Source organism: Pieris napi, chromosome 22 (genome assembly GCF_905475465.1).
Source record: "Pieris napi chromosome 22, ilPieNapi1.2, whole genome shotgun sequence".
Taxonomy (NCBI): domain Eukaryota; kingdom Metazoa; phylum Arthropoda; class Insecta; order Lepidoptera; family Pieridae; genus Pieris; species Pieris napi.
Window position 1 is genome coordinate 2,936,319 of NC_062255.1, and position 21,819 is coordinate 2,958,137.

General features: G+C 33.3%; 1 protein-coding gene across 2 annotated transcripts; it reads right to left on the reverse strand.

The window, feature by feature from the left end:
* Positions 1 to 565: 565 nt before the first annotated feature.
* Positions 566 to 21,515, reverse strand: LOC125060861 (DNA-directed RNA polymerase, mitochondrial). Of its 2 annotated transcripts, XR_007118933.1 has the most exons (25): positions 21,246 to 21,515; positions 20,982 to 21,092; positions 20,372 to 20,906; positions 20,078 to 20,218; positions 19,797 to 19,971; positions 18,967 to 19,077; positions 18,444 to 18,605; positions 17,618 to 17,947; positions 16,752 to 16,892; positions 15,630 to 15,748; positions 13,941 to 14,115; positions 12,915 to 13,033; positions 11,951 to 12,169; positions 10,929 to 11,078; positions 9,990 to 10,184; positions 9,235 to 9,444; positions 8,098 to 8,252; positions 7,143 to 7,294; positions 6,359 to 6,518; positions 5,172 to 5,301; positions 4,420 to 4,548; positions 3,338 to 3,509; positions 2,552 to 2,643; positions 1,829 to 2,049; positions 566 to 1,374 (listed from the first exon to the last, which is right to left on the reverse strand). XR_007118933.1 is itself a non-coding variant. In XM_047665971.1 (24 exons), exons 1-24 carry the CDS (start codon positions 21,391 to 21,393, stop codon positions 1,923 to 1,925), a joined length of 4,158 nt encoding a protein of 1,385 aa, XP_047521927.1. In that variant the 5' UTR covers positions 21,394 to 21,515; the 3' UTR covers positions 1,324 to 1,922. The 2 variants fall into 2 exon arrangements, 1 of the variants encoding a protein (XP_047521927.1); XM_047665971.1 differs by having other exon boundaries at positions 1,324 to 2,049.
* Between the last annotated feature and the right edge of the window lie 304 nt (positions 21,516 to 21,819).

Below are 21,819 nucleotides of genomic sequence, written 5' to 3' on the forward strand. Positions count from 1 at the left end.
AGTAATGGTATAATTGTATCGAGTGGGCAATCGTGCTCTCGAAAAAGATATGACTTTGCATTTCGGCAAATTGAACTCTAATCTATTTCTCCTGCTCGAATTAACCACTCGATTTGTCTTGCAGTTATCTGTACTCTCTATAGACATGTACAGTTTGAGATCATCAGCAAAGAGCAAGCACTTAGCATTTTTGACGATGTCGATAGGTAATTTATCAGAAATTCCAACGGTCCCAAATTACTGCCTTGTGTCACGCCTGATCTCGTAAAGTAAGCCTCTGACCTTCACCCAACGTATTCCACGTATTGCGTTCGATCATCCATAAAACTGGCCATAAAGTTCAATAAGTGTGGAGTGAATCCAACCTGTGCAAACTTTTGCAAAAGTACGTCATTATCGACCAAATCAAACGCCTTTTTAATATCGAAATAGGCAGCGTCTACCTGTTTTCCACTGTCCACTACTGGGCTAATATATTTAACAAAATGCGTGTCCATAGGCTTTGAAGGAGGCCAGTCCGTAGGATCTGGTTTAGGAATTTTAATGGGATAAAATGAAACGAGAGTTAGAATCAACTTATTATATTGTTAGACAATCACAGTTTGTATTTTTGCACTACAATAATACTACAGCATTCGACAAACTACATCAACTTCGCAGGTTTTGGAGTATAAGCATAAATCATATTTTATCGGATTTAACGAGTTATTTTGCATAAAATGGTACACTCGTTTTAATCCGATTACTTATTTTAAAAGCTTATTAGAAAATTACAAGTGTAATGTTATTTAATTCGTACTACCTACATCAGTCTATAATTCCTTGTCATACCCTCATTTGCTTTACCGTCACAAACTATTATTATCCTTCATCATTACAGTTGGAGTATTTCTTTCATAATTCATATAAGCACATGCCTTTCTCAAACGTATTTCGACTGATCAGAACCAAAATTCAAGCTTTAAACTAAATAAATATATCCAAAATACGAGTCGTAATTGCCACGAGTCGTCGATTTTCCTATAGAAACTATAGTTTCAGGCAGACAGCATCGAGGCAGAATTCTTTAAATAAAACTTGTATAAGTGCAGTCGTCAAGTTCCATAGAAAAATCTCGTACTTTGTATAAAATATTCAGATAATTTCAGAGACAATGTTGTATATGTGTGTTGCCAAATAACCAAACAACACAAAGTTTAATTCATATAAATCTCTCAGATATTTGAGGTTTATGCGTCCGTATATTTTTTAGATCATTTAACGTATACGTGCACGTACATTAAACCACAAAAAGCTTTTGACTTTATCACTTTCCATATATTCTTTGCGTAGAACAATGAAGGTGTATATGACAATTTAAGATTATCTTATAAGGGGCCATCCATAAAGTACGTCACACGTTAATAGAGAGGGAGGGTATCACCGAAGTGTGACATCGTGTGACAAGGGGCATGGGGGGGGGGTCAATACTTTTGTGACGTCACATGTTAAAAATTTAAATACTAAAAGGCAAAGTTTGGATGTTAATTAAAAATTTTAAAAATTTACGAACTTGATCTATATTTATTAATAATTTAGCATTCTCGCTATGCGATAATCTCTTATGCAACGTCTTTTAACTTCTAGAGCGACGTTGTAATGCAAGTGAGACACTCAAATTCACTCAAATTTTGAATGGTAAGGATTTCAAGATAAATTTAAAAAATGTGTGACGTCACATCAGGAGGGGGGGGGGGGTTATAAAAATGTGACAACCTGTGACAAGGACGAGGGGAGGGGTTCAAAAGTCCTAAAATTCGTGTGACGTACTTTATGGATGGCCCCAAAGAGGGCGGGTAATCATCATTAATACAATGATTAATCTTCACCTGCGTAGAGCTAGAAGGTATCAACCAATAGAACTAAAAATTATTTATAGAAACTTAACTGAAAAAGTACACAGATCTTAAAACACTATTAATGTCAAAGTCTCCTTTTTCTGGCACTTTTTGTAGTAAAGCATTTACGCGTTTCTTGTTTGAGATACCGACAGCGCCATTTTGTATTTCACTGAAAAAAATTGTTAAGATTCAGAAAATCGTTATGTTCTTAAATTGCAATTTTTAATTACATATGTGTATTTTACATAATTTTGACTTATACAAGATCAAATGAAGATATTGGGTTCGATTCGTAGTGAAATGATTATTGATAGGGAGCGTTCAAGTATTACGTAACGAATTGTGAAGGGGGGTGGGGTCCCTTTTGTAAAACGTTACGACGCGGGGCGGGGATTGAATTACGCGTTAATATTATTTTTGACTTTACACCACATAATGGTAACTTTTAGGTATAAAGAGTCACTAGGTGGTCACGAAACGTTTTACTATACTTAGGTACAGTACTGTACCAGAAAAACGTTACGACGCGTTACACGAGAGGGGGGGGGGTCAATTATGTTCAAAAATTGCGCGACGTAATACTTGAACGCTCCCATACACAGAAGTCTAATTTGGTTTAAACAAAAATATACATTATAAAACTTTAAATAATGAATCATTAAATAACTTACTTTTCTGAGTAACTGTATCTTTTGACCATGAAATCCGACAAATCATTGAGTATGGGCTGTGAGTGAAGTGCCACAAATTGTTCACGGCATATCTGAAATAAAATTAAAACGTTTAAAAACGTCTTTGTAGTCTGTGATAATACAGATACAGATTACTTTTCTGTTTTCTAATACAGATGTTGTTTTTTGTGTTTTACTTATAAATAAACACAAAAAAAAAAATTACTTAAAACTGACATAAAGTTAAAAATATTGCCATTATATTAAAAAAACACACACAAAAAAAATTACTTAAAACTGACATAAAGTTAAAAGTATTGCCATAATATTAAAAAAAAAACAAAAATAATTTACAGGTATAGCATCCATTGTTTTATATTCAGAACGATTATTATTCGTAAAATATTTATTCACGCTTTTTTATTGGAGAGTATGGTGTATGTACTATATTATTTATTCATTGTGTGTTTGTGCATGTTAAAAAAATAATAATATTAGAAAATACACAATAGGCAAAACTATATACATACAATAAAATAAGGATTCAAGAAAATTACACGGAAATATAACAGAAACTCTTTCAGTGTATATATTTTTCATGCTAAGAATTTCTAGAACTATCACTTGACAGCTTCTATCTAAGAACTCCGTAGCTTTGACAGCTACGTTTTTTACCTGTAAAATGTCAAATCACCAAATGTCACTGTCACTGTCAAAGCATTGCAAATATGCTTTTTAATCATGACCATATGGTTTAGAACTGCACTCTCAACTCCATTATCATACCTGGTTCATTTGGTCGACGGTATCAGGGTGAGTCCAAAAGCAGTCATGCACCGAGACGAAGGTCACCCCCGCAGCCTCACAATGGAGCCCCGTCAGCATCATGTGGGACGAGTCCAGGGAATGGATAAAATTTGGCGGAAACGCGTTCCGTTGCTTCATTGTGCATGGACGTCTGAACACAAACGTATAATCAGAACTTTGCTTTAGTCAAATTAGTGCAATTAGACTAAGGCGGCCCGCCCATACATCTACAATACGGGATATAGAACTAATTTGAGTGTACGACCAAACATGCTCCAAAAGATAAAACTTATATGGAAATTGTATTAGTTTTTACAACAAATTCCCAAGCGAAATTAGAGAATTATCATCAAATAAATTCAAAGCCCTCGTTAAACGAAAATTAATCAATAAAGCTTTTTATAAATTTGAGGAATTCCTAAATGATCCTTGGGATTGATTTGCCCCAGTTCAAACAATTTGTATGACAATCAAAACAAAAATAGAATATGAGTATATAATAATGGGATAAAAGGTCCTTTTAAGCCAAAATCAATCAATCAAAATCATTTATTCATATAGGTAACACAATGTACACTTATGAACGTCAACAAAGAAATATACATTAAATGAAATATACAAAAATAATTTTACATATACCTACAAAATCTCAAATCAAGGACGTAGAACGGAAATTAAGAACTGGCAATAAACTCTCCGCCACTCTTTTTAATCGCCATGTTTTTGTTTTACAAAATGTTTATAAGGAGCTGCAATTATTACACCATGTTCCACATGACATCTTAAGTCATTAATAATAAACAAAGATTTGTCCTCTATCAGGAGTAAGCATGGTGAAATAGGAGCACGCACTTACATTCTTGTGGGAACAACACGCAAATACATAGTCGAAACAACTAACATCACCGCATACACGAATTCAAGTACGACCAGTCACCACAAGTAGCACTCGTTCACGAGTATGACGCATGGTCAGCCATTGCCAGTCCCCCCCCCCCCCCCGACCCCCGTATATAGTATTTTGGCAAATAAATAAGAAATAGAGAGTTAAAAATACATACTGGTGCAAGTCGACAGGCGGCGCGCAAGGGGATGTGCTAGAATTAGCTCGACGGTAGTAGGGCTGCAGTACGGGAAGGCCTAAAGGCGTTCGCCATTCGACACTTTCCCCGCACACGCCCGATATTAACCTGAAAAATATCGTCATTTGTATTTTGTTTTTATATTTATTAAAAAAATATACAATATTTATTTAATAAATTAATTGCAATTTTTGTGACTTAATAGACTAAAAACAAAAAGTAGTCCAAAAATTTTTTTTAAAAATTTCATCTTAAAATATAGATTATAATTGAATATTTCCAGCTTAAAATATTGTATAAGTATTGTATTTATGCAAGTTATCTCATCAAAATGATCTATTTAAAATGAGTTTAACTATTTTTTTTGTGTTGTGCCTAGTGGCTTCAGCGTGCGACTCTAATACCTGAGGTCGTAGGATCGATCCCCGGCTGTGCACCAATGGACCTTCTATGTGCGCATTTAAGATTCGCTCGAACGGTGAAGCAAAACATCGTGAGGAAACCGGATTGCATTAGACCCAAAAATTCACCGGCGTGTGTCAGGTACTGGAGGCTGATCAACTACTTGACTATTAGATGACCAAATGATCATGAAACAGATACAGAAATCTGAGGCCCAGACCTAAAAAGGTTGTAGCACCATTGATTTATTTTATTTTTTTATAACTATTTTTTCGCCAAATATTTTTAAAGAACTTTTTTAAAAAACTAAAAAAAAAAATTGGGCTTACTTGGCACAATCGGTGAACCAGTCCTGTATAAGTTTAGTTGAGGTGAACATCTCCCGAAGACTGTCGAAGGTCTTCGTCGTGAGATATTGGGAACAGGACCAAACGTGCTCCTTGGGGAAATCGTCTATATCTGTAAATGAAACGATTCAAAATCAATATTTTGACGCTTAAAGAGGTATATATTTGGTGGAAAAGTTTCTTAATTAAAAAATATTGGTTGTTTGTAAAGTAGGTTTACGATCGAGATGTTTACGTGATAACGTCTTATTGGTGATATAAGTTTTTGGGAAGTAAGGAATTAATGAAGATAACAATTTTTTCAAATTTTAAATTACATCTATCGTTTTATTCACACTTTTGATGATAAATTTCGGGTGTAAAATGACAAGTTTACTTATTCGACTATGATATACATTTTTCTTCATACATTCACGGAATGACTGGCAGCGCTCGAGATGAGACGGGAGATCGGTCCGTCTCTCTCTCGTTATACCTGCGATCGTGCTCGTGAGGTTTTGGTGTGACACAAGTTTCTGAACATGTCACCCGACTAAAACGATTTTAAAGACGTTATCACGTCAAAAGAGAATATTTTTTTTAAAGTAAATAAACAATCAGAGTGAACAAACTGTGTGTAGTTTTACAAAACTACACTGTATTTAAGAATTTATTGGCTATTTGTTAAGGGACCGTTCGTGTATTACGTAAGCACGGGAGGGGGATCTTTGATTTTGGTGATTACGTCAACAGTAATTATTTCATTTTTTACACATATTACCCACACGTTGTCTATGCTTGAAAACAAAATGCATTTTCGAGGATTCCTACAAAAAATTAATACATTTATGTACTATTACTTTTGCTGACAAGACGAGGGGGAGAGATTGCAGTAAATCTGCTTACAAGTAATTACTTTCATTATTAATAACGTATACATTGGTGTACGTAGATTAAACATTTTTTCGACGTCTTAGGGAACACAAAGATCTAGTCTAGTTTATAAACTTTGTTATATAAATTGATACACAAGGAGTTGAATATCGTGTGTAGCAATTTGTGTATCTTTGCCTTCAGAATATAATAATATGACGATTAAAACTTGTATAATTTATTCGGCGCGTAATCACCTGCAAAAATTGCTAAGAAAAAAATACTCATTTACATATTTATAACTCTTGTTTTCCTACCTTTAAGCTGCTTAGCGATCTGCAGCCGGGCACCGAACCTCGTAACTCCATAGACAGTGGTCATAACCGTCTGTTTGATCACCTTTCTTCTGACAAACCCGTCCAAGATGATCGCTGGCTGGACACCAGCTTCAGCATCACGGATTCGCATTGTTTCAATCTGCAAATAAATAATAGGTAGTCTTGTTTTCTCGCGCTCGCGGACAGAGTCTATCAAATATCAAGTCTATATATATATATATATATATATATATATATAAGAAAAATGGTCTTCGTTTGAGGCTCCTTCACGCCTAAACCACTGATCGTATCGACATGAAACTACTGCCATTAGATTTTTCCTAGATGGTTTATGGCTATTTATTTTTTAAATTCCAAAGTTCCTTCATTTTTTATTGCTGTTTTACTTTTATGAAAATTTATCCCGCTAATAAAAATAAAAGCATTTCAATTGATTTTCCAAAGTTATCAATTTTCCTAGCGGGAAGTAAAAAAGAAGAATAATAAAAATATGAAAAAAAAATGTGTGCGTGTACTAGGTGTACACACGTAAGAAGTGAAACTTCTTTATGACCTTATTTTTCGTAAAATGATCTACTATATGCGACTTTACAGAAATTGGTTAAATAAAGTTAAATTAGATAAAATTAACAAAAGGCTTTTATTATCATAGACATGAATACAAATACAATTATTTCATTTCAAACAACGATTTTGGACCTCTCACTTATTAAATTTCAATTGATTATATAAGGTTTAAAATCACTTATCTCGTAATACTTACCAATGCAGCGACTTCGCTATAAACATCTTGCGGTCGATCCAAAGGCGCAAGATTAACAGCCGAGGCCCCGGAAGAGTCTCCACCCAAAGCTGCGTAATGTTGCAGACCATTGCAGGATCCGTCTTGGTGTACGGGGAATCCGCACATGTACTCTACAAATATCATTCAAATAAATAAAAAAAGGGTGCGTATACATATGTACGCGCGTAAGAAGTTATACTTCTTTGGCATTATTAAAAATAGTTTTTGATTGCATGCAAATAATAAATTACAATTCAATCAAAGACTGGAAAAGGAGTCATTTTAGTCAATAAAGTTCAGTTTACATTTGAAAAATTTTATAAATAAATATTAATTATTATTCTCTTACATTAAGTGTAACATAAATTCTATTATTATTCGAATGTTGTTTTTAAATTATGTCCAATGCCGTAGCATCTTCCGTGGGCAACTTCATTCTGTTAATTTTGTGTCACGGTGCGCGCGCATAGTAAAATTTCAATCAATTTTTCATAACGTGCCTAAAGAAGTATAACTTCAATAAAATTATCCCAAACCCAATAGATCATATTTTTTTAATAATGACTAAATCGGCTGTCTCATGGGCAGACTGCGGCTGGTGCCAAAAATGTTAGTTTCTTGGGACCTACCCGTACGCACGTTAGAAATTTTTTTTATAGAACGGGGGGCAAACGAGCAAGAGGCTCACCTGATGTTAAGTGATACCGCCGCCCATGGACACTCTCAATGCCAGAGGACTCGCGAGTGCGTTGCCGGACTTTTAAGAATTGGTACGCTCTTTTCTTGAAGGACCCTAAGTCGAATTGGTTTTTTTCATAAATAGGCAAAATGTAGCGAATGGTGAAAGCATTTTTGAAAAAGGATGAGTAGTTTTTGGGTATATTTATTTCATACATACATCTTTTAATTCCAACTTAAATAGCTATTATAATACCTTCGGGGTTGGGTGACCGTACGGCTTTGGCTATCTCCATACAACAGGCCAAGGTTTGCCAGGGCTCTTCAGAATTCTTCCACCAACCAGCGCCATCTAACGGATTGTCTGCCGAGTCTAGGATCTGGTCAATTATGCTGTCTGCGTATTCTATCCTAAAATAACAAAAAGTCTACGTAGAAGTCAACGTACACAATTTAGTTTCTAAAATAAACTAGCAGACCCATGTCTTAGAGAGCGTTCAAGTATTACGTCACACAATTTTTGGAGATTATTGACCCCCTCCCCCCCCATGAACTCGCCGTAACGTTTTTCAGTACCCAAGTACAGTAAAACGTTTCGTGACCACCTAAAGACTCTTTAGTTACTATTATGTGGTGTAAGTAGAAAATAATATTAACAATAACGCGTAATTCAATCCTCGCCCCGCATCGTAACGTTTTACAAATGGACCCCCCCCCTCCCAAAATTCGTTACGTAATACTTGAACCTTAGATACAAACATTTCAAAGTTATTTGAATAAGATGTAGCGGGTCCAGCCTTTTTGATGAAAATTTGAATTAACTTATTACAATATTCGACCAATGTGTCAATATGTGTTAACTATTACTTAATTTATTATCAAATCAGTAATAAAAATCACAAATCCACTTGAACAAACACAAAAAATTCAATCAAATCGAATCTCAGTTTATTTATTAACACTTCGTTGCATATACATTAATATAGTACAATTGACATAATTAAATAAAAAGGAGAGCAACTGGCGGCCTTATCGCTTTCGAGTGATCTCTTCCAGGCAACCACTTTTAGGAAATTAATAACAAAAACACGCGTGTATATTTAAACACATTGGTATTAAGATATTTTATTTTGTTAATTGGGTGTCGCATCCCCTTTATCCTTAATTTCTTAGCTTTTAACAAAGTTCGATCATTTTACTTGAACTCATAATTGCTAACAAATTTAATCATAATTTTTGTAAACAAGTAATAAAAAACATTCTTCTATTTATATTTATATGGTTCTCCCACGGGTTAAAGCTTACCCAAGATTTATTCCATTTATTCCATTATTTCCTCCATTATTTATTATTTTCATTACAACAAAATAATCAAAATATATTAATATCATACCTCTCTTCTACAGTACTCCTTTTTTTAGTCCCAGTTAGGTTGATAGCGTGTAGTTTAAGCCAATAGAGGCCACGTTTGCCCAGCGGCCTTTCGCGGGCGAGCATGAGAAGCGCACGTGCCGCGTCCGCACCCAGAGCGGACACGTGCGGGCCGACTGCGTATACGCGACCGCGGAAGTCCATGTTGTGTGGTAGCCAGAACATTCGTTCCCTATAAAATAGGATTTAATTATGATGATGATTGGAAGGAAAAGTCATAATCATGAAAATCGATTAATTTTGTTGAGATATGGGTATCTACGCATTTTTGATAGGGACACGAATACGTATCTAGGTAAATAGTAGATAATATATAGTATAATATTAAATTTAAAAAAAAAACATCGGTATAGGTCACGCCTATTATTATATTTAGTATAAATTTGTACAATTACAATACTGTTTAATAATTTATTATGTTTGCTTGCAATTATACAGATAAACTTTTTATTTGTAGAACAGGGGCCAAACGGGTAGGAAGCTCAACTGATGCTAATTAATACCGCCAGTGGACACTCTCAGTGCCAGAGGAATCGCGAGTGCGTTGCCGGCCCTTTAAGAATTGGTACGCTCTTTTCTTAACCCAAAATCCAATTAGTTCGGAAGTACTTAGTCTGTTTTTTGTAGAAATAATGATTACTGCTTATACGGAATTAGAAGTCTATCTATAGAGAAAATATGTTTCTGGAGAAAACTAAGAGTGGATATAAAAATCACCTGTAATGATTGGCCAAAGACAGCTTGTACAGCGAATCGCACCACAGCGAATGCATATCTGCGCGTGCGCGGTTCAAGGCAATTCGTCGTTTGTACGAAGCGCTGGCTTCCGAGCCGTTTGATGGCGCTTCTATTTCTGATAACTGTAGAGAGGAAGCCGGAGGTGGAATGTCTAGCTTTTTATCACCGCCCGATCTAGAAAAAACATTTTTTTATTTAACATTAATGACGTCACGAAAGTCGATGGATCTTTTGGTTGGGAAACATTAGGTTTTCCATTAAACGTTAGGGTAGAGAAAGTCTGTATCAACATTTTGTTCAAAATTTTTACTGCTATATATATCTCATCCAAATATTTGTTGAACCATACCACCGGTTGCGCATTAATGTACTTTACTATGTGCACATATATCACTCATTAGACCCAAAAATTGCTAAGGAATGTCGGTTTCCGTTCCGGTACATTACAACAATTTTTATTACGAATTAGATACGGAGGTCGCAGGTCATGCTCATTGTAGCACTACTATTTAATTATAATTAAAAAATGGGACAGATAACAGTATTTATATTAAAGATAGAAAGAAGAATTTATTGAAGTGAAACTTCTTTATCGCGGTTGGAATGAAAGTTCTTTATCGACGTATGGGAGAAATTTTGTAGCAAAATAACGATAACAATGATAGTAATAATTCTATTACAATTAATGAAATTCTGTAATAATCTTAGTAGTAATAAGGTAAAATGAAATAATTGTATTTGTATTCATGTCTATGATAATAAAAGCCTTTTGTTAAACTTTATTTAACCAATTTCGTTAAGTTGCATATAGTAGATCATTTTTCGAAAAATAAGGTCATAAAGAAGTTTCACTTCTTACGTGTGTACTAGTACACGGACACATTTTTTACTCTAAATACTAATTCAAAGAGAACTTACCGAAACAGTTTCAGCTGCAAATCGAGTATGGGTTGGTTAATGACCCACGGAACTTCACCCAATTGGTTCAAACTATCAAGCACTGGGTACAAATCTGCTTGAGGGGCCTCTTTGAGTCGTTGCATTTGACTCATCACATAAATTGGCATTCTGTAATAATTAGTATCATTAAATCCATGTATTATACGCTAAAAAGTATTTATTTATCACTACTTAGCAAGAACAAAAGACAACATTAAAATCTGCAACAGGTGGCTTTATCACTTATAAGCAATCTCCAGGCAATCTGTGCTAAAAGATAGCTAATTGCACAGAGCTAACAAAAAAAATAGTCAATATCCATATTCCAACAACATAGTTACACAAAAGCGGAGAAGTATGGTTGATACGACTGCTAGAATACACTTTTTATAAATTCATACGTTTCATACGAATTAAAAGAAATTGAGAAATAATCTTACTAATAGTCACTTCTGAGCAAAATCAATGATTAGAGGATGAGATTTGTCTAGTAAGAGTCCAGAAGCGAACTACACGCAAATACAAGTACGTTCGTTCTTGACGAATGCGTTCGTTAATGTTCATAGCGAAAACTCGACTTAGACTCCCTCGCCCTTAGATAATCATCAACTAATTATACAATGCAACTTTTTTTAGTTTGTCCCAACTGTGATAGTGACTAAATAAACATACTAAATTAAAAAAAAATTGTTATTTATTCAGTCTTTCAAGTCGGTTTGAAATTAGAATCTGAAAAGACTATTATTTTACTGAAAGTTGATCACCCACTTGCCTTAAAAATATCTCTCTATTACATTCCTCATGAAATAGTTATGAGAATTTTTCAAAACATTTTACCATATTTGTAAGCACGTATGAAAAACCCATGTAAAAACTCGAAACTATTATATAAGCTGTAGGAAGTGATATTCGACACTATTTACTTCAGCAAACTGTGTGTAAATGCCAAAAATTTACGAGTTATTTAAAAAAACTGGTAAGAAGGTATATCGTGTTCCTACCTTACTAGCGGCGTGCCAGTCAACAAATAAGCAGCTGGCGTAGTGGCAGTGAGCCAAGGCGTGGGCGGAGACACGGTGGGTGCTAAAGACGTGCGCATGCGCAACGCCGGACGGGACGTGGCCGCACAAAGACGTATGAGCACGGGGTGAGGTTTCAACTCCAGGCGGTAATAACGACCCCACGGACGGTGGACTTTATACACCGCTGGGAGTTTTTTACTGTAAAATCAATTACAAAATTTTAATTTTTTTAAAAATGTTACAAATAAAGTTCGCATATCCTGCCACACATAATGGCGTGCAATTTTCCCTTAAAAGGTAGAATAGAAGTTACAATTTCACTGTGAATCATATCCATTATAGTCAATTCTTATATTATTTGTATAAAACACTATTAAAATATATAAGTACGTTATCAAATAATCATTAATAGAATAATACATTTTTTCAAAAGTAGTACATTAAGTCGATTTTAAAAAACTCTAGTAGGAAGATCTTTTAATGTTTTATGGCAAATTATATAGACCTTGATTGCAATACAAAACGTATTTTTCCTATACAATTCCAGATTAATTTTTGGCACAGCCAATTTCTCCCCACGTCTACTTCGGAAGATGTCTATTCCCGTTAACTTGAAAATATTTATGTTCGTTATTTTTATTCGTTATATAGAAGATTCGTTATAGGGAGGGAAGAATTATTGTATGGGTTATTGAGTTAAACAAAATAAATTTAACTCATTTTTACCTTATATAGACTATTTCGTTATAACGTCATACGTTATAAAGTGCTTACACTGTGTATATAATATGATATATATAATTTAATTGCCTAGATTATACAATAGCGACGATTTTTGCAGACTTGAGTGACGTTAACTAAACGTATATTTTAATATTTTGACTAATGAATCAATAATAGTTTTAAATATGTTTTATAATATTTGTTTAAGATGCTTACTTACACTTTGGTTTTGGGTTTGAAGAGATTCACATCAATCTTGATATCATTAATAATGATATTGTAAAGGAATTTGCCAATATTCTGTCGGATTTCCTGTGACCATGGATTCTCTTCTATATCCTGAAAAAGATTCAAATAGCATCTCTATAAATGAAACGGTATTTGGAAAGCACCTCAGAATACTTCAAGACTAAGTATTATTATTAATTTTAAGGCCAGCTTAAACGCCTACGTAAAACCGTTCCACTAGGGATACTGATCTCAATAATTAATCAGTTTTAGTTGCGCGCGACATCTACGTATATATATTATATATATATTATACAACAGGGGGCAAACGGGCAGGAGGCACATCTGATGTTAAGTGATACCATGGACACTCTCAATGCCAGAGGGCTTGCGAGTGCGGTGCCGGCCTTTAAATAAATATTAAGAAGTACTTTAACTTCAATACAAAAATGTACGGATAGATGTCGCTATTGAAAGTTTCAAAGTAGGACGTAGGAGGAGTTAGGACGCATCTCTGACCTAGCAGGTCACGTGATATAGGGAAATCGTGAAACTACTGTTGGATCTGACATTTTTATAAATTTTTATGTATTAATTTACTAAACTAACTTACGAATAACTTTATTTTAACTAGCAGACTCGGCCAAGAGCTGCTGTGGCTAAGGTTTTTATATAGTAGTAAACTATTCAAGGGAAAAGGTACGAGAACACCAGTCACCACCATTTTTGGTGGCCAGCTTTTTTGGTGGTAATGGTCATTAAATTGTAGCTTATGTGAAAAGTTGGTACTTTCAACACAGCGCCATCTGTTAGAATTGTGACTATCAAATAATAAACAAATAATTTGCAATAAAATAATATTGCGTGTATAAATTAAGATGTAAGCTATCCTATCGTTTAAGTTAGATAAAACTGCACATGGTGTGCAAATTTGATTGAAATCGGTTTAGTAGATTAGGAGCCCATAGCGGACAAATATCGTGACGCGTAATTTATATATATTAACTTTTAAACTCACCAAACTAGCACCCACGCTGTTCTGATGCACTATGAGTTGCCAAGCCTGCCGCCCATTGTACGCTCGCCCCGTGTCATCCAGAGGGAATCTTTCCAAATACCACTTACAGTATTTCTCGTAGACTTTTTCGATTTTCTCAAGAACACCATTCCTTTTATATTGATCTATTTGATATCTGAAATAATTAAAATAAAAGCAGTCAACCTTTGAGCTCCTTCAACAGTGTAGCTCAGTGGTCCAAAATGTTAGGAGAACCTCTGTTCCAAATGTAATGTTGCGTGTCGAAACTAATTACTACACATCAGATACATTAAATTTATAAAAACTTTTTGCTCCTTTGAAAATTAAATGTTCGTGAGGTTTCGTCCGCGTTATTCGTCATAAATATGCGCGTGGACATGATAATTACTACGATATCTTCGTAAGATATTCATTGTAATTATATTTACTATTCATTACATAATTATTAAAAAATATAATTCCCGCTGATATCTAATAAATGACAAAAAAACAAGAAATACTATGGGTAAAGTGCAAAAAGTGCGAAACTAAATTTAAAAAAAAAATTTATATATTGTAGACTTATACAATTACAAAACGAAAATAAAATTAAAAAAAACTAAAAGCTAATCTTAAGAATCACATACCACGATGCTAGGTTATATATAATACATAACTCAAACTCAAAATATCTTAATTCATTTAGGTAACCAAGTATACTTATAAACGCCAACAGAAAAATATGTAAAATTGATTCTAAATTTACATTTACTACCAGTTCACAAGTCAAGCATGTAGAGCGGGCAAGAAGAACTGGCAAGAAACTCTCCACCACTCTTTTTAATAAGTTTTGAGTCATACAAATTGTTTGAACTGAGCGTTTTTCAGGCAGTTTTTGCCACGCACCATTAATATGTGGGACTAGCTGCCAACTGAAGTACTTCCGAACAAATACCAATTCTTAAAAGGCCGGCAACGCACTCGCGAGCCCTCTGGCATTGAGCCAGAGATTGTCCATGGGCGGCGGGATCACTTAAAATCAGGTGAGCCTCCTGCCCGTTTGCCCCGTTCTATTAAAAACAAAAACTCATGTGTGCAATTCACACGTGGTAGAAGTGAAACCATCAAAAACAAAGTTTTTATAATGAATAATATGTAAATTATACTTTTTTCACTAACTAAATGTAGGACTATGTTAAATTTTAATTTATAAGTTTAATATCAATATCAATCTTTAATTTGATAAAAACTAAAATAATTGAAGTTTGAAATTCGATGATTATTACTTATTTAATTTTTTGCACATCTATGTTGTTTTTTTCCAGAAAATGATCAAATACACGCCAATTTAAAGTTTATACACTGCACAATTCTTCCCATCTCATTCTCTCCCACGCTAAATCCTACGAATTTATGCGTCTCTCTCTTTTTACTGTCGCTTTTTCCGTTGCATCCGGTGTGAAATCACAATGATTCTAAAGAAGTTTCACTTAAAAAAAAAAAGAACTGGAGCCAATCAATTCTAAGGATTAGGATAATTTAAATAATCGTCAAATTCATTAAAAGTTTTAATGGTAAATTTACGTTTAACGAGAGCTTTGAATGTATTCAATGATAATTCTCTAATTTCGCTTTTGTTGTAAAATTACTACTGTGTACATAGAATAAAAGTTCATTTAGAAGTCTTACTTGTTGTACACCTGAGCTCCCAAGTCTCGCTGGAGCAACTTGAGTGTGGGGCTGTACGTCTCACTTCCATCCACCAACTTCGTTATCTCACCCATTACTAGATCCACTATCTCGTCTACCTGAAAATAATATTATATTTTTTCAATACATAATTACACTTTTTATTATCGAATTCAGGCTAATTTCCTAATCATTACTATATTACGACTATACTGTCTATATATCCTACTATAAAGATTTGGAAAATACTGAAAATATCCAAAAATACAAGATCAATTTGAAAACTTTCTTCAGAATATTTTATCCAAATAATTATTTCCAAAATTAAAACAACGATCAATCAGCTAATGGCATTTTTTTAAATATAATTTATTTATATACACTGTTTGCATAGGAATTACAAACAGTAATGAAAAATATGGTGCAACGGGCGGCCGTATCGATACTAAACGGTCTCTAAAAAACAGTAAAAAAAGAAAATAATTGTGAAACAGTGCAAGGGTGCGGTCAATGAAATCTTAATATTAATAAAGACAACTGGTAATTTATAAAATCACTAAAACAGGGAGAATAACAATAGAAAAAGTAATAAAAATATAAAAACATTATTATTTAAAATTACAATAATAAAGATTTTAGCCTACACAGTGAAATATTTCCTTAAGTTTGTGTGCTCGGGTCTATTCTCACTCATTAAATACATTCGATTACAAAATGCGCCTCATGGATCACATTTTTTTATATAGTTATTTATGTTTTTACATATATATATCAGTACAGGTATCGGCAAACATCTTGAACAAATGTCCTTGTCTGCAGAAGCGATTTTTACGTATCACTGGGCGAGTGACGTGTCGATCGCGTGATTATTAAATCAGTTGACGTTGCGCAAACTTTCCCCCACTCCCTTGCTTAATGTTCAAGAAGTTTGCCGGAAACTGTATTGCTTATATCATAGAACTGCATCGATTGATAGCGAATCTTAATTAATAGTTCGATTAACTACTACTAAGTCACAGTTTTCAAATTTCATTATAACTTTTTAATCATATGTATTTAAATAAATTGATTAATAAAATATAATGTTATCAAAATTAAGTTAAATAATAATAAGTTGTTTACCTCAAGCACTTTAAGATATGGGTACAACGTGATAGCCGAGTGCGAAGCGTTGCTTCGTGATTTGAGAGTTCCCAAATTTCGTATGAACGCTTCCCTTATAACTTCACGCCATTCCTTTTCTGCCTCGTTCCATAATTCCCGCTGGAATAAAGTTTATATTTGATCATATATAATAATTATGAACTTTTTTTATACATGTGTCTTTACTAAGACATCATGGAACATTACAATCTAGTACATACAAGTCTAATCTAATAAACTAAAAAGGATGATGAACTTAAGAATTATTTAATCGGTTCCGAATTTTTAAACATTATTTCATAGAACAAACTCACAAATTTTATTAATATTAAGTTTAAAATACATTGTTCTCGATTCATTTGAACAATTTGTTACCTTTTATCGCGGGCTTTTAGCGTGGCGACCCAATCAAGAAATTCCGTAACGAATATAAAAACCTAGCACACGAGACGTAATATAGGTGCGGCCAATACGCCTTAGAGCGGGAAAGAACGCATACTGCATCTCACATCGGTCTGGCGTGATCGGTGACGTAGCGCAGGTGCGTTAGAGTGGGACAGAAGGCATACTGCGTATTCACATCTCTCTGACGAGATCGGACTATATAGGCGTGTTAGTCTGAGTTTGGTAGAGTGATATATTTAATTAATATAAAAAAAAACTTGAATTATAATTGCATAAGTTGATAAAAAATACTAAGCAATAGCTTTTCCGCGGCAGTCCCCGAGTGCCACACGTTTTTTTTTTAAATTTATTTTTAACAACTATAACTGTTAAAGCCCTCTCTATCTAAATCCATCAAAATCAATATGACACATCACAATTGAAAACATTAAAATACTTACATATACCCGAACACTGGCGGACTCATCATCTTTTATAGCAATATTCTCGACATCAATTTCTCCGTTCATTTCCATTGCTATTTGTTCTGCACCTTTTGCCTTTAATTCTTCAAAGGATAATAAATCTTCTGCCGGTGATCTAAATAGCCCTTTTCTGTCATCTACATTATCCAGTTTTAGTTTATTTAGTAAGGGACAATTATAATCCAAAGGGGGCGGTGTATATTTGGGTTCAAAATGTGGTTCAATTCGTCGAATAGCTTGTAGGACGGTTTCACGTTGATCAAATAGAAACTTTGATTTGTCGAGTAGGTCATTTAATTGTATACCCTGGAAAATAAAATAAAATATCATAAAAGTTTGTGATTAACTGGTATAACAAGTGCATTGTTTGATGTTTAAAACAAGAGTTGCGCTGACTACATTTTAAATCGTTTCATTAATTTTTTTTGCCAATTCAAAATCATTTAATCATATAGACGACTCATTGGTCTAGTGGTTAGTACCCCTGACTGCATATCCATGGGTCCCGGGTTCGATCCCCGGCTGAGACGAACATCGATGTGATGAGCATTTGGTGTTGTGCTTAGGTCTTGGGTGTTTAAATATGTATTTATATGTCTATATATCTATAATATGTATGTATATCCGTTGCCTAGTATCCATAACACAAGCTTCACCAGCTTAGCATGGGACTAGGTCAATTGGTGTAAATTGTCTTTAAAAAAAATATATATATATGTAGGTAACAATGTACACTTATGAACAAACGTAAAAAATTAAACAGAATTTTGTGAACTGTATCACTTTAAAAAAAATTACTTACCTTTTCCTCCATTACTTGTCTATAATAACTCAAAACTGTATTCTTGTCCTCAACTTCACTTCGCTCCACACACTCAAACATAGCGGCAAATGTTTGTGCATTAACAGCTACATCATTGTCAAGCATTTGTGACAGTACTGATTTTGCATTACCTAGCTGCCCCTATAAATAAAATATATATGCATTAATTTATATCGAATACTAATTTGCTTCATGTGCAAGTATTTAATATTTGATCATCAGAAAAAGTAACACTAAATTTCTTTGAAAATAAATTTAAATTCAACTTAGTCCAACGAAAGCTCCAGTAGAATCCAATAGTATTTAGTAAACAAACATATGAACAAATATCTACTGTTTCTATGAAAGAAAAACCTTAATAGCACATTTCATCAGGTATGATGAATGGTATTTTTTTGTCAGTTGTGAAGTCAACTGTGTCTGTTGTTGCATTTCAGCTATTTGCTGCTAGCGATTAACAATTTAATTAATGCATGAAATGGATTAAATAAAAAATTTTTACCAAGGAAGCATGTCCATGTAAGAGAATATTGTATATTTTAACATTGTTCACTTGTGGCAGTTGGGCATTCTTTGAACCTCTCATCATGTAATATTTTAGAACTCGATCAGCCTGAAAAACCATAATAGTTCTACATACATTTTTTTTTATTTTTCTTCGCTTATCTAGAATCAACCTCTTGGCTTTTATCAGATTGCAATTACAAAAATGCAGAATGCAATTGTTTTCCCTCTGTAACTCGCAAACTATCAAACTGTGGCAAGTCGAGATGAGTTGCTGAAGTCTCCTTTTATATTGTTCAATTGATATTTTAATGTTTCCTCGGCATTGGTAATTCCCAAATATTTATATTTAAATTAAATCTAATATATTTATTAAGTAAAAAGTTTTCACACAGAATTTGTTGATTCTCCTTAAACATGTCAAACCTTATCTAACACAAAAAGATAAGAGATGAGAAACCAGGACAGTGTCCAAATTTTACTAGTTAACAACTTTGCTCTATATACAAAAATGAAATGCTAAAATTTTGATAAAAGATGTGTCAGAGGAGAATAAAAATAACTAATTTTTAGTCCAAGCTCATGTATTTTGTACATATTATATTCATTATTTGTCAGAACTATACAAAATTATTCCTCAATAGAATATAAAATTCTCATTCTTATATATATATTTAGATAAGGTCTCAATAATTATTGAATATAATATAATAATATTAAAATCAATGTTTATCTTTTTATTACGGCATGCAATATATACCACATATGTACTGATTATTATACATAATATTATTTATACTCATTTAGGAATTTGTTATAATGCTTTACCTCAGCCACCATATTCAGTGAGCAGAGAAGTTGCAAGTGTGAAGACAATGTCCTTTGCAATCCTTCTTCTTTCCCTCTACGCTCCAGTTCTTTTATATCTTCTTTCATGTTGATTTCCTGCACGGCTCTTCGCTTATCACGTAATTTTTTACGCTTATCTTTCAAAGCCTTTTGCCTGTGGAGTCATATTATCTCATAATTATAAATATTTAAAAAAATGCAACAAGATGCCAAATTATTGTTCATTATTTAAAAAAACTCATGACTACTTAAATACTTACGCTTTTTTAAGACCCAAATTCTGTATTGCTTCAATTTTTGAATTTACTATGTCATCACTCTGATTAATATCAGCTATCTCATTCTGCAGAGCTGGATCCTCACAAATTTCTTCTAGTGCTTGATGTGATAAACCTTGTAATCTATAAATATAGGTACTTAACTATAAATACTAAACATTGCAATCATAAATAGAGTATTTCCTAGTAAATTAGTTGGTGATCTCTACTGAGAAAGTATCTTTTCTTCTTTCTCATTTACTAATCATAAAGAAAAATAATTGTCTTAAAACTTACTGCAAAGTGGTCAAATGACCCATGAGTTCCTGATCATAATTATCCAACAATTGATTATCAACAAAAAGTTCTCGGAATACTGCATGTGGACTCTTTGGAACTGTGACTGAAGATTCAGATTTGTAAGGCTCATTATAATTAAATTCTTGAGTGACACCTTCATTGATGGCATATCTAAGGTCCTGTAATCTTTGGTCAAATAATGTAGCTTTTCTAAAATCATAATAACTCTGTTTGACCATATCATTATACTGTTTTGTTTTAAATCTATTTTCTATAGAGGTAATTTTGTGATTTGTAAATATAAGAGCACATTTATCATCTTCTAGAGTATTTTCTGATGGTATCTTTAGAATTTTCTTTTTCACTGTCTCCAACAGCTCGGGATCAACTTCAATATTGTTTACTTTCTGTAAAGGCTTTGTCAGTTGATGCAATTGTCCAAGAGAAACTGAACTTGATGCTAATTTTGATAAGTGAGAAGCATGTAATTTACTAATTGACACTTTTGATTCCAACATACTTCCATGATTAACTGTAAATTTAATGCATATTTACAGTAAGCATACACACAAAATTATACATTGACATCATAAATTTATATACCAACCTTCTAAAAGTTCCCCATACTTTTTATAAGCTTTGTGTTTGATTTTTTTCTTATGAGTCTTAAGAGCACTGGCTGTTTTCGTAGATTGATGTCTTATAGAATAGACGTTTTCTACAACACAACAAAAAACATTCACGTTATGCAATACTACATACTATATATAGGTTATGATTATTTAATTGTTGAAGTAAATGTATTATGTATGTATACTCTGAAATTATAACTTATAACACACATTATTTATGAAGTTAAGCTGTAAATTACCTGGAGTAGAGGATGATTGTAGGATTCTTTGGCAAAATGAGCATTTTACCTCTGTAACCAATGTGTTTTTCAAAACAAAAAGAGATGAATTATTTAATCCTTGTAAATTGTTTTGATATATGTTCCGGGCCGAAATTAACCGGTGCATTTTATATATATTATGTTAACGACCCACATAAGAAATTATTAAATCAATTTCTTCAAAAAACCATGCCGAATTCTTATTTAGAAACACAAATTTATAAACACCAAAACACGTGAAATAGGTATGAGAAACTAGAAAGTGCAGGATATGTTAAATGTCAGCTATCAATGTCATCACAGACATGTGCAGCATACTCTTGATACTTGTTATTTAATTTAATTTAAATTTTACTAGATTTTACAGAAAGATTAATCGCAATATGGACATTCAATTTTTTATTGAAACCTTAAGTCACGCAATGAATTCTACAATCGCATCACATCAGATTTTAGAATTTATAGTATGAGTGCATAGGCACGATCTCGGTGATGTTAATTTTTCGCCTGGATGCCTGTTGATGCTAGAGTATGTTATTTTATTATTATGACG